This window comes from Ranitomeya imitator, chromosome 1 (assembly GCF_032444005.1).
Source record: "Ranitomeya imitator isolate aRanImi1 chromosome 1, aRanImi1.pri, whole genome shotgun sequence".
NCBI classification, from domain to species: Eukaryota; Metazoa; Chordata; class Amphibia; order Anura; family Dendrobatidae; genus Ranitomeya; species Ranitomeya imitator.
Window position 1 is genome coordinate 224,705,051 of NC_091282.1, and position 13,903 is coordinate 224,718,953.

The 13,903-nt window shown below is 42.9% G+C and overlaps 1 protein-coding gene across 1 annotated transcript in view; it reads right to left on the minus strand.

Moving 5' to 3' along the window:
• Positions 1 to 3,469: 3,469 nt before the first annotated feature.
• Positions 3,470 to 13,903, minus strand: part of LOC138666094 (golgin subfamily A member 6-like protein 22) — a 190,631-nt gene continuing 180,197 nt past the window's right edge. The window contains exons 26-28 of the mRNA XM_069754224.1: positions 13,812 to 13,890; positions 13,097 to 13,306; positions 3,470 to 3,958 (exon numbers count right to left, since the gene is read on the minus strand). Of these exons, the coding sequence (XP_069610325.1) occupies positions 3,902 to 3,958; positions 13,097 to 13,306; positions 13,812 to 13,890 (346 nt within the window). The 3' untranslated portion in view covers positions 3,470 to 3,901. The remainder of the gene's footprint in view (positions 3,959 to 13,096; positions 13,307 to 13,811; positions 13,891 to 13,903) is intronic.

Below are 13,903 nucleotides of genomic sequence, written 5' to 3' on the forward strand. Positions count from 1 at the left end.
TGAAGGCATTGAAGCTATGGACTGGCCCGTCCGTTCCCCAGACCTGAATCTGATTGAGCACATCAGGAACATCATGTCTCACACCACCCACGAACATCATGTTGCGCCACAGACTGTCCAGGAGTTGGCAGATGCTTTAGTCCAGGTCTGGGAGGAGATCCCTCATTAGACCATCTGCCGCCTCATCAGGAGCATGCCCAGGAGTTGTAGGGAGGTCATACAGGCACAGGGAGGCCACACACACTACTGAGCATCATTTCCTTGTCTTGAGGCATTTCCACTGAAGTTGGATCAGCCTGTAACTTCATTTTCCACTTTGATTTTGAGCATCATTCCAACTCCAGACCTCCGTGGAATATTAGTTGTGATTAGCGTTGACAATGTTTAGGTGTTATTGTTCTCAACACATTCCACTATGTAATGAGTAAAGATTTACAACTGGAATATTTCATTCAGTGATATCTAGGATGTGGGATTTTAGTGTTCCCTTTATTTTTTTGAGCAGTGTATTAAGGCAGTGGCATGTACTATACTGTATATGTGGGACAGTTATGTTACAGAAGTTCCTGAATGCCTAGATTTATGGAATGGCTTTTCAATCACAAAAATGTCTGCTACATCATGTAAAAGTCCTGAATGAGACACAGTTTGTATCTTGAATTAAAACAGCACAAAAGAACTGCAGTGCTTACCTGTTCAGGTGTCTGAACTAGTGCACTCCCTGCATTCAGCAAGCCCATATAATAAAAATGGTGGCAATACAGGTGCAAAATACTGATGAGACAACCTCTCACAGCCTACCAACTCATGGAGAGGGCGATTTCTTAGTATATAATTGCACAAAAGAGGCTTTTATAGGGCGCTGGTCACACACAGGTAATGCACAGTATTTGGCTTACAGCCTATTAATGACGTCCATAATAGATTAGACAGGCTGCCCAGCACTATCTAGATGCATCCCATGAGGGCAGACACCTTAGTTTATAGGGCCAAAAATAATGGGCCTGGCTGCACCCTGAAAAATGAAGTGCAAAAAAATATACTGTGAGTCCGTAAAGTCATGGTGCACTTTTGATCAGTCACTGGAAAGCAACAAAAAAATAATAAAAATGTGAAATCTGCTCCAAATAAAAGGAAAACTCTCCCAGTTTCATACCTATTCAGTGCAGTTCGATGTGGGCTCCGTTTGTTGCCCTGCACACATCTAAAGGAGAGTGAAGTTCTTGCCACACACGGGTAAGGACGTCTGGTGTAACAGAGCGAATAACGTCTGTGATTCTCTGTTTTATGGAAGGTCACCTCATCGCTAAACACAATCGTCTGCAAAAATCTTGCATCAGTGTCGATCTCGTGAAGCATATCTGTAGCAAACGCACATCGTTTGGGTCTATCCGCCAGTTTGATAGCGTGCAACAGCCGCAATTTGTACCCCGTAAAACAGAGACATTTCTTTAACACCTTATTAACTGTAGTCTGGCTTAGGTGTAATTGTCGAGCACACGCATGCACAGATTTTTTAGGGCTCCTTAGGTAGCTATTCCGTATAGCCTCTATAGTCTCATCACTGACTGATGGCCTACCAAAACAGGGTTTCTCCACCAACTGCTGGTTTCCTTCAACTGCTTTTCCCACCGAGTAATGTTATTCCTATGTGGTGGCGCTTCATTATAAACGCGCCGATATTCATGTAGCACTTTGGTCACGGATTCGAATTTAGCGAGCCACAGAATACACTGAACTTTCCTCTACCATCCACACCTCGACTGGCATGGAAATTCACACAGCTGGCATAAGCTTGTGGTTGCATAATGTCACAGACCTGGCAGTGTATTAATCAGAGTTCAGTTTATCAGGGGTTAATCTGACTGGGGGCTCAGCAACAGCTTAAATGAGTTTGTGTTGTTTGATTGGTTCTTGTTATCTCTCCTCATAAACAGGTCTGATATGATTGGGCCAGAGAAAGGGCGCCAAAATGTAAACTATAAATAGATCCTGTAACTGGTCAAAAGTGCACCATGACTTTATGGACACACTGTATATACAGTTGTGCTCAAAAGTTTACATACCCCAGCAGAATTTTTGCTTTCTTGCCCTTTTTTCAGAGAATATGAATGATAACACCATGAGTTGTCATTATGATTTAGAAAGAGAAAACACAGTAGTTTGACAATAAATGGCTTCACCCAACCACTAACCATGAGTGGGCAAAAAGTGTTGGCGCTATCATTCATATTCTCTAAAAAAAAAAAAAGGCCAAGAAAGCAAAAATTCTGCCGGGGTATGTAAACTTCTTAGAACAACTGTAAATAATATATGAGGCATTAGTTGCAGGCTTACACACCTTGGCCAAAATATCAACTAATACCTCATATATTTCTTATATATATATGTTTTTTGCACTTCATTTTTCTGGACCCGATATCACCTCCATACTAACAAGTATACCACAATTATCTGTCCACGATCTCAATCCTTCTTCTCTGCTAGATTTCTAACACTTAACATAAACAAAACAGAAGTGGTCATCTTTCTCCTATCTCACTCAACCTCCCCGCAACATACCTAGCTATCAAAGTCACTGTCCCCAGTCCCACAAGCTCGCAGTCTATGGGTAATCCTTAACTTTGAACTCTCCTTCATACCACATATCCATGCCCTTTCCACTTCCTGCCAACTCCAACTCAAAAATATTTCCTGAATCCGCACATTTCTTAGTCAAGGATCTGAAAAAAACACTAGTGTATACCCTCATCTCCCGACTTGACTACTGCAACCTCCTGCACTGTGGCCTCCCTGCTAACACTCTTGCACCCCTCCAATCTATCCTAAATCCTGCTGCCAGACTAATCCACCTGTCGCCCCGCTATTCCTCGGCCTCTCCTCTCTGTCAATCCCTGCACTGGCTCCTCATTGCCCAGAGACTCTAGTTCAAAACCCTAACCATGGCATACAAGCCACCCACAACCTGTTTCCTCCATACATTTGTGACCTAGTTCCAGCCATTACATTAGGGAAGAGTTAATTAAATGTTTGATGAAATAAAGCAGGGTAATTTTCAAATTGATAATTGTGTACGGCTCCCGACTGATGGTATAAATATCCAAATGACCCTTGGCATAAAAAAGGTTCCCCACCCCTGCTTTAACATGTATAATGGTCTCATGGTTCTCCGCTACAGATGCCAGCAGAAACAAGTATCTTGAAATCCAACGTATGTGACCCTATGGTACTGTAGGAGATAAGCTGGTGACAGAGGGGTCCAGCAGTGGTTTGTCCCCTCTCTTAAATGAATGTCTTTGAGACTTGGGGTGCCAATAGTCGCAGGCCAAACAACTATTCACCCAACATCTCATGTGTATGGCCAGTTTTATAATCCTTAGAGGCCTACATTTGTCCTATGTGGCTAACATAGAGCATTATGATGGAGGTTACATACATTACATAAGAAAAACAAAATACAAAAGGCGTTTTAATAAAAAATGTACAAAAACAGTACAGACCCATATAACCATATGTAAATGATAAAGCAGTGTCATACTTTTTACCCTAAAATATAAATAATACACGCACTAAGGATACCACAAACCTTGTTATTACACCCGACTATGGCAGATTACAGTACAGTTCCATAATATTTCCAAATGCTGATTTTCACGGTATATAAGGTAAATTAACAGTGTTACATAATGTTTCAGATCATTCCACCCAGCATGATCATTCACACTTTTAGGATCTACACTGAAAAAAGTACACAGTACAGTTTAGTATAGATTAGTACATGAAACTATACATTTCCTTTACATTGATATGTTGTAGCACCAAAGAGATGAACAGATTCTCGTGGCTATTGCTTCTAATCTTCATGTTTGACTTTCTTTTATGGCCTCATATCACACGAGATTTATTTTCTCATATATCCTTGGATCTGTGCTGTTGATCGTTCCATTATAATAGGTCGCTAAAATAAAGAAATCGAAGAAATATTTTTATTACATAAGTAGGTCACAATAAATACAGGATCATTAGAATTCAGAGTGGTGGAGTGGTAACCCCTGTGGAGGAAATAGGGATAACTAAGAACTTGAAAATACTCCATGAAGTCATTCTCTAGGCAAATTATCCTATGCATAGTAATCACTAGAAAAGAAAAAATACAAGTCGTGCCATGTTACACAACCAGAACTAAAAGGATGCGTTACACATACTGAATGTGGTAGAGGTAGTATACTTACCTATAGGGACTTGTGCACATCACCATATTTTTGATCCGAATGCTGTCTGTTAAAAATATGGGTCACACTTGGCCCAATGTTAACAAATAGGGCAATGCAGATGATCGATTTTTTTTGCACTGAATCTGCATGGAAAAAATGGCAGCGGGCACTAGTTTCTTTTGTAAATCAGATGATTCACCCATTCAAGTCTATGGGTGCATAAAACAAAAAAACATGGATTTCACACAGAGCCACAGCATAGCATCGGATTGCATACGGCACCAAATGGATGTTAAAAAGAATCGTCCCAATTTTCTGAAAATCTGAATGATTTGTTTTACACATTCATGTAAACCTACCCTAAGATATGCTTCATATATGGATGAATCAGCTGCACGTCTTCCCCACTAAACTGGTCAGCTGGAGGATGCTGCTGTTGAGTCCAATGTTAAAGGGACTTTGTCAGCACAGAATAACTGTTCAAACCAAGTACAGGCACTTGTAGCATTATGGCAGGGCCAAACAATTAAGTGGTGCTTCCCGCCTACTTGTTTTCCATTTACAGGTGCTTCTCACTAAATTAGAATATCATCAAAAAGTAAATTTATTTCAGTTCTTCAATACAAAAAGTTAATGTTGATGATCATGGCTTCCAGCCAATGAAAACCCCAAAGTCATTATCTCAGTAAGTTAGAATACTTTATAACACCAGCTTGAAAAATGATTTTAAAATCCAAAATGTTGGCCTACTGAAATGTATGTTCAACAAATGCACTCACTACTTGGTTGGGGCTCCTTCTGCATCAATTACTGCATCAATGCGGCGTGGCATGGAGGCGATCAGCCTGTGGCACTGCTGAGGAGTTATGGAAGCTCAAGTTCCTTTGATAGCAGCCTTCAGCTCATCTGCCTTGTTGGGTCTGGTGTCTCTCTTCTTCCTCTTGACAATACCCCATAGATTCTGTATGGGGTTAAGGTCAGATGAGTTTGCTGCCAATCAAGCACAGTGATACTGTTGGTTTTAAACCAGGTATTGGTACTTTTGTAGGTGCCAAGTCCTGCTGGAGAATGAAAATTCCATCTACAAAAAGCTGGTCAGCAGAGGGAAGCATGAAGAGCGCTAAAATTTCCTGGTAGACGGCTGTGCTGACTTTGGTCTTGATAAAACACATTGGACCTACATAAGCAGACGACATGGCTCCCCAAACCATCACTGATTGTGGAAACTTCACATTAGACCTCAAGCAGGTTGGATTGTGGCCTCTACACTCTTCCTCCAGACTCTGGGACCTTGATTTCCAAATGAAATGCAAAATGTACTTTCATCTGAAAACAACACCTTGGACCACTGAGCAACAGTCCAGTCCAGTTCTTTTTCTCCTTGGCCCAGGTAAGACGCTTCTGGCATTGTCTATTGGTCATGAGTGGCTTGACACAAGGAATGTGACACTTGTAGCCCATGTCCTGGATACGTCTGTGTGTGGTGGCTCTTGAAGCAATGACTCCAGCAGCAGTCCACTCCTTGTGAATCTCCACCAAATTTTTGAATGGCCTTTTCTTAACAATCCTTTCAAGGCTGCGGTTATCCCGATTGCTTGTGCACCTTTTTCTACCACACCTTTTCCTTCCACTCAACGTTCCATTAATATGCTTGGACACAGCACTCTGTGGTCAGTCAGCTTCTTTAGCAATGACCTTTTGTGGTTTACCCTCCTTATGGAGTGTGTTAATGACTGCCTTCTGGACATCTGTCAAGTCAGCAGCCTTCCCCATGATTATGGGGCTACTGAAACAGACTAAGGGTACGTCACACTATACGATTTACCTACGATCACGACCAGCGATACGACCTGGCCGTGATCGTAGGTAAATCGTAGTGTGGTCGCTGGGGAGCTGTCACACAGACAGCTCTCCAGCGACCAACGATGCCGAGGTCCCCGGGTAACCAGGGTAAACATCGGGTTACTAAGCGCAGGACCGCGCTTAGTAACCCGATGTTTACCCTGGTTACCAGCGTAAAAAAAAAAAACAGCACATACTTACATTCCGGTGTCTGTCCCTTGCCGTCTGCTTCCCGCACTCACTGACTGCCGGCCGTAAAGTGAAAGCACAGCACAGCGGTGACGTCACCGCTGTGCTCTGCTTTCAGTTTACGGCCGGCAGTCACAGTGCGGGAAGCAGACGGCAAGGGACCTGACGGACACCGGAATGTAAGTATGTGCTGTTTGTTTTTTTTTACATTTACGCTTGTAACCAGGGTAAACATCGGGTTACTAAGCGCGGTCCTGCGCTTAGTAACCCGATGTTTACCCTGGTTACAAGCGAACGCATCGCTAGATCGCATCGCTAGATCGGTGTCACACACACCGATCTAGCGATGACAGCGGGAGATCCAGCGACGAAAGAAAGTTCCAAACGATCTGCTACGACGTACGATTCTCAGCAGGATCCCTGATCGCTGCTGCGTGTCAGACACAGCGATATCGTAACGATATCGCTGGAACGTCACGAATCGTACCGTCGTAGCGATCGAAATGGCACTGTGTGACGGTACCCTAAGGGACCTAAATGCTAAAGAAGCCTTTGCAGGTGTTTTTTTGTTACTTTTTCTAATTTTCTGAGATAATGACTTTTGTTTTTTCATTGGCTCTAAGCCATAATCATCAACTTTAACAGAAATAAATACTTGAAATAGATCACTGTTTGTAATGACTCTATATAATATACGAGATTCACTTTTCGTATTGAAGAACTGAAATAAATTAACTTTTGATGATAATCTAATTTTGTGAGAAGCACCTGTTTTCCTCCAATCTCTGGCTCTTTGAAGCCAGAGCTGTCAATCAATAAACAGGTCCTGACATGCGAAGGGAACTCAAAAGCTAAACTCATTGTACACACAGGAGATACCGTTATATATTATATAGCCAGCATCTGTCTCTTACAGCCTTGGTTAGCGCCGATTTCCAGACACAGCTGCTCATCAAGCCGACGGCAGCATTTTAATGGAATGCGCGCTGGTGCTAAAGCACACCGGCTCCCATCAGCCCCCTCCAATGCAGGTTATAAATGGTTTACTATGACTTACGTAGGTTACATCTGGGAGTCTGCTGAAGGCTACCATTACTGTCATCTCAGTCTTCCTGTGAAGTTCAGTCCATGACTAAGCTTCATAGGAGACTGAGGTTTTCACTGTACACTGTGAGGCAGTGAGTTGGATCATATGCGAGGATGGATAGCTGTGGTTGCAGTTCAAAATAAAAGTGAGTGTGGACTTGGTCAAGTTATTTGGCCGGGTAATGTTTAGGAAAACCTGTTAAGGGATTTTATTTTTGGAGCGAACTACAGGATGCTAGTGGGGCAGTTCGTTCCCTCCAGCCGGGTCTTACAAGTGGCCCATGGCCACAGATTCCATTTAAAAAACCCTGCAGCAAAGGGTTGGGTGTGTCAGTGTTTGCAAACTGCAGAGAAGGGGGCTCTGCAACATCCAGCTTACGTGTGCAGTCAACACAGAGCCAAGGGAAGCTAACGCCTGGCACCCCCTCAGAGAGACACTGTGGTGCAGTCACCCATGGCAACTGGTCTTGGCTATGGACCGTTTTGATGCCCTGGCTGCGATCCAGAGGATATCGTTGTTTTCAATTTTTAAGTTTATTTTGTATGCAAATTGCCTCTTCAGAGAAATAGAGGACTTATTTTGGACATTAAAGACACTTTGCTTTAAACTTTCCTGTGGTCCCTGCTTATCTGTCACATTGCACCAACCCCGCTGCACTACAACACTATATAGTATATGTAAAAAATAAAAAAATGTTTTAAAATCAGAAAAATGCGCTACTGCATTTTTTTCACCATTTCACAGCACTTGAAATTTTTTGTCCATGTTTGAGTACATTATATTGTAAAGCAAATGGTGCCATTCAACTTGTCCCACAAGAAACAAGCCCTCGCATCTCTATTTCAACAAAAAATAAGTTATGGCTCCTGTAGGTAAAACTTAAAGCGCAAGAATGAAAATCTCAATTTTAGGGATCTCTGGTCCTTAAAGGTTAAAATTAATAAAGAGTGGGCGTAAACACGGGTTCAACGCCAAAAGGCATTGCCCTATTTCATATCAATGAAAAAGAAATACCCTTAAAGGGAACCGTGTTTTTCTATTCTTCAGCAACACTGTGCAACTCCTGCTGTTTCATCAGTAGGATACATCATCAATATTAGATTAGTGGGGGAACTGACAACCAGCACCCCCACAAATATGCTGTTCTAAGCAACTGGATTTACACAGTGTATAGCCCAGAATAGCACTCTTCACTGTGTAGTGGCTCTTTTCTATAGGTCTATTTCGCTTAAAGGGACTGTCAGCACAAAATGATTGTTCAAACCAAGTATAGGCGCCTGATGCATCATGGCGTGGCCAAAGCGCTATAAAGCCAAACCTGTCAATCAAAGAAGAGATGTGGGTGTAGACAAAGAAAATAAGCAGGTGGGAAGGTATAGTGGTATATTTGGCACCAAGCGCCTGTACTTTGAACAGTCAATCTATGCTGACAGAGTCCCTTTAATTTAGGAGCTGAATTGCAGTACCACTACATAGTGGTAGCTGTGGTGTAAACTGTTTAAATCCAATCACTAAAAACAGGTGATCATTGAGTGTGCCGGGTGTCAGACACCCACCAAACCAGGACTGCCCAATCCTGTAGCTAAGCTTCAATCAATACAAACGGAACGTCATAAAAGCAAAACCTAAAAAGCATGGCAAAACTACAGCGTTTTTTCGCCATTTCAGTACTCTTGAATTTGTTTGGCAGTTTTCCAGTACAATTTAGAGTAGAATAAATGGTGTCTTCCAAAACTGCAACTCATCCTACATATAGCAAGCCATCATATGCCGTGTCTGCAGAAAAAAATTAAAAGTTATTGCTCTTTGAAGAAGGAAAGGGAAAAACGAATACCCAAAAATGAAAAGTGACTACAACAGAAAGAAGTTACATGAAATGGAAAATCTCTTTTCCTTAGAAATGTCCATTGCCCATACTCCTGATATCCTGATCACAGTGGTAAGTTGCAATCTGTGATGATGGGGCCCACTGGACCCCAACAGATCAAGAACGCAGGGCGCTGAAATGCCCTTTATCTATAGGACCATAATAGATAGCCGCGTACTGCACCATGCTGCATACATGGTCACTGCTCCAATCTAACAGCATTTCAGAGCCCCGTTCTTGGATTTTTGTGAGGCATCGGATATATATTCATGTAGATTAATTTATGAACCGAAAAAGAAGAAGACAATGCATAAATGTGTGCACACCTATATATCAAAAGAATAACAACTTTATTATAAGACACAAAGCAATACAAAATATAAAACCATTAAAAACATGTCCCATAAGGATCAAAAAAACACAAACACACCATACTGCTTGAATAATAATATACCTACAAGCCACAGCCCAAGATGTTTGAAAAATGCTCATACATAAATATGCGTAAATACAAATACAATCTTATAAATATATACAGGCTGAGCACTTGTAACATAAGTAAATATATATGTAGCCACACAGAACCTAATAACAAATGGGCGTCCCCAAAGTTATTAAAACATGAGCCAAACACAGCCAAGTGAAAAAAATGTACTAGGCAAAAGATACCCTATTTAATATGTCCCAAACGGGGAAAGCAAAAGGCCAGAAAAATATATATGTAGGCTAGATCAGCATAGAGGCACAGAAAGACATGCCACTGAAAATGTGTGCACAAAATCACAGCCACAAACTAGAGAAGCAGCAATCATGGCAGAACAGTAGCACAGCCCAAAAGGTGCAAACAGAGCTGTGCAGCCACCTCAAAAAAAATGATGAAAGAGGTGCCAAAAGGATAATAACATGTCTAATGGCTGCCATCAAAAAGACCCCCATGCTGGCGAATCTGTGGGCAAACAAGAAGAAGGTGTGGGAGAATCCCATGCGTATCGCTGCCCAGTGCGTATTGTTTGCCCAGTGCAGCATTATTTTGATATATAGGTGTGCACACATTTATGCATTGTCTTCTTCTTTTTCGGTTCAGTATTTACATTTTCTATGCATTGTGTAGCACCCTATTAGTTACATTTTCATATATTGGCTGTGCTCCCGACATATATCTTTTTATTGTAGATTAATTTATTTCTTACAAAATTATAATTTTATTTATTTCCTTTTTATGAAAACAGATTTTAAGGACTTATAGGTAGCCTACTGATTTCAGGGGAGCAACGTAATGGAGAATCCACAGGACAGGTAACAATTGCCAAGCTGGGAATAACCCAGGCTTCTCTGCAGTGCTATTGCAGGGTGAATAAAATATTACCCTGCTTCTGTTAACTGCAAAAATGAGCCACATGGTCTGGTCAATAGAGGGAATCCTGATTTGAAATGCATCCATTACTTTATCTGTAGAAAATACATGTTTTTTTAAATCAGTGATATGTTCTATTATGTGACCAGCACAGATATGCAAATTAGCTGGCCTCCAGAAGGGAGAAGGTGGCTCTCTACATCAACTATTAGAGGGAGATATCCTTAATGAAACATGAAACATGTCTAAGGATACTTAGCCAAACCAGTATGTTCTCCAAAAGGAAAAGATTTCCATGGTTTGGCTAAACATCCTTAGTCATGAAACCTGGACACTGACTTACAGAGTAGATAACTCCTACATAACACGAGAGAGAGCCAGACGTCTAGCTCCTGGAAGAAGTCTAATTTGAATACTCTTTACCCAGGGAGCACTACCGGGCCCACAAGTAACCGTACGCGACCTAGCTATCTCCCTAAGAAGAGCAGCTGTAACACGATAGGGGCGTTGTAGGGCAGCATGGTTGTGACATAAAAGGAAACAGTCCATATAAAGGAAATGTGGGGCTTTAATTTTCAGTCAAACTGCAGCAAACTATAAAGCAACCAAAAACAACAAAGACTTGCCAGGCTAGGTGCTAACTAATACACCGTATACCTCTGACTCGCGCTACCAGGGATGTGCGCGGGGCTTGGCTCTACAGCAACTCAGCGTTTAGCACATTTAATCGTCGTTCATATCCTTCTCAGAAATACGCCATATCCATCCGGAGGCTGTGTCTCTTTCTGAGGCTTTTCTTCAGCCCTTTATGTGTCTGTCATGAGGCGACCTCCCTCAGCTGAGCTGGCTAAGCCTCCAGTACTGGAGCGGGAGTGATGAGTCCCACTACCAAATCCTCATCATCACTCCAATTATTATTATTATTATTATTATTATTATTATTATACATTTTTATAGCGCCATTTATTCCATGGCGCTTTACATGTGAATACGGGGCAAATATAGACAAATACATTAAACATGAGCAGATAACAAGGCACACGAGTACATAAGGAGGGAGGACCCTGCCCGCGAGGGCTCACAGTCTGCAGGGGGTGGGTGAGGATACACTAGGAGAGGGAAGAGCTGGCTGTACGGCTGTTCAGTAGGTTGAGGATCACTGCAGGCTGTAGGCTTGTCGGAAGAGATGAGTCTTCAGGTTCTTTTTGAAGGTTTCTATGGTAGGCGCAAGTCTGATGTGTTGGGGTAGAGAGTTCCAGAGTATGGGGGAAGCACGGGAGAAGTCTTGGATGCGGTTATGGGAAGAAGAGATGAGAGGGGAGTAGAGAAGGAGGTCTTGGGAGGATCGGAGGTCGCGTGTAGGTAGGTACCGGGAGACCATGTCACAGATGTATGGAGGAGACAGGTTGTGGATGGCTTTGTATGTCAGTGTGAGGGTTTTGAACTGGAGTCTCTGGGCGATAGGAAGCCAGTGAAGGGCTTGACACAGGGGAGAGGCTGGGGAATAGCGGGGGGACAGGTGGATTAGTCGGGCAGCAGAGTGTAGGATGGATTGGAGTGGTGCCAGAGTGCTAGAGGGGAGTCCAGAGAGTAGGAGGTTGCAGTAGTCGAGGCGGGAGATGATAAGGGCATGCACTAGCGTTTTTGCAGTGTTGCGGTCAAGGAAAGCACGGATCCGGGAAATATTTTTGAGTTTGAGACGACAGGAGGAGGCAAGGGCTTGGATATGTGGCTTGAAAGAGAGGGCAGAGTCGAGGATCACCCCGAGGCACCGGGCGTGTGGGACTGGGGATAGTGAGCAGCCATTGACATTGATGGATAGGTCTGGTGGAGGGGTAGAGTGAGATGGGGGAAAGATGATGAATTCTGTTTTGTCCATGTTCAGTTGTAGAAAGCGAGCAGAAAAGAAGGCTGAAATGGCAGACAGACAGTGCGGGATTTTGGTAAGCAAGGAGGAGAGGTCAGGTCCGGAGAGGTAGATCTGCGTGTCGTCAGCGTAGAGATGGTACTGCATACCGTGGGATTCTATGAGCTGTCCCAGGCCGAAAGTGTAGATGGAGAAGAGTAGGGGTCCTAGAACAGAGCCTTGAGGAACACCGACTGACAAGGGGCGAAGTGAGGAGGTGGTGTGGGGGAGGGAGACACTGAATGTTCGGTCTGTCAGATATGACGAGATCCAGGAAAGGGCCAAGTCTGTGATGCCAAGGGATGAGAGGATTTGTATATAACCAGCCCGGAGCTACCATGAATAGAACGTCTCAGCACCTAAGCTGCTGCACCCACCAGTTCTACCCGACTTTTAGTATCTCACCCAGCTTGACTTTCCGGGAGAGATATACACTCCGTCCAGTATCCTCCCTGTTGGTCGCCTACACAGCGTAGACATACTTAATAGTGCATTTCATACTGCAACTCATGTACTACTGATTTGATATACAATGTGTTGTTGTTTAAAGCCACCATTTTGGCATAGAAATATGTAGTATCTGAATTGTGGCATACCTCCACTGTGCACAGAAAAAACAACTGATTTTTTCACTTACTTTCTCTCGATATGAGCCTCCTAAGTCAGTCCTTAGTATACTCAGATCCTCCATGCTCCTGCCATGGTATCCTCCATTATCTGCCCGCAGTTCCTTCACTCTCCCTTGCAAATTGCGCAGAATCTTCAGTGCGCTGAAATGATGTGGCGACACAGGGCCACCGAGTGACGGGCTGGAGGCTGACCGCAGATGGGGGTTGTCCTTCCTTTCCTGCCATCAAGAAAATATCAATAACTGGTCACTATGTAAAAGCTTGTCATTGCCGTACATTATTTACGTTTTCCTTGTAAGACCATCCTATTCCATCACCTCCACCACAAAAATACCTGTTAACATAAGATATAAGTCGGCTCATACGTGGGGGGCTGTCCACGAATGGCAAAACTGATTAGCAATACAATTATATGGGGAAGAATCTCTTCATGATCTGTCAATCAGCTTTTCTACAACCAGAAGGAACAGCTACAAAAATCCTTCATTCAAGAAGATTTTTTAGTATCTATTTGGGAGAAGCTAATTCAGGTTGTGAAGACACAAGTAAAAGGAACATCAACTCTGACCAGGTTTAATTTTTTAATCAACATCTCAACAGTGGAATGTGATTGCTTGTTATGGGAACATCTCCGTTTTTTCTTTGCACTAGTTTTGGTAACCCCATGTGTCCAATGTTTGGATGGTTGGTTGATTTGCAATTCCTCCATGAGCAGAACCTCACCAGAGACAATCTCCGAACTGATGATCCAGTTCTCTCTGGGATCCGATGACTTTCTGAGGCTTTACTCCGAGACAAACTTCTGCACAAAATAC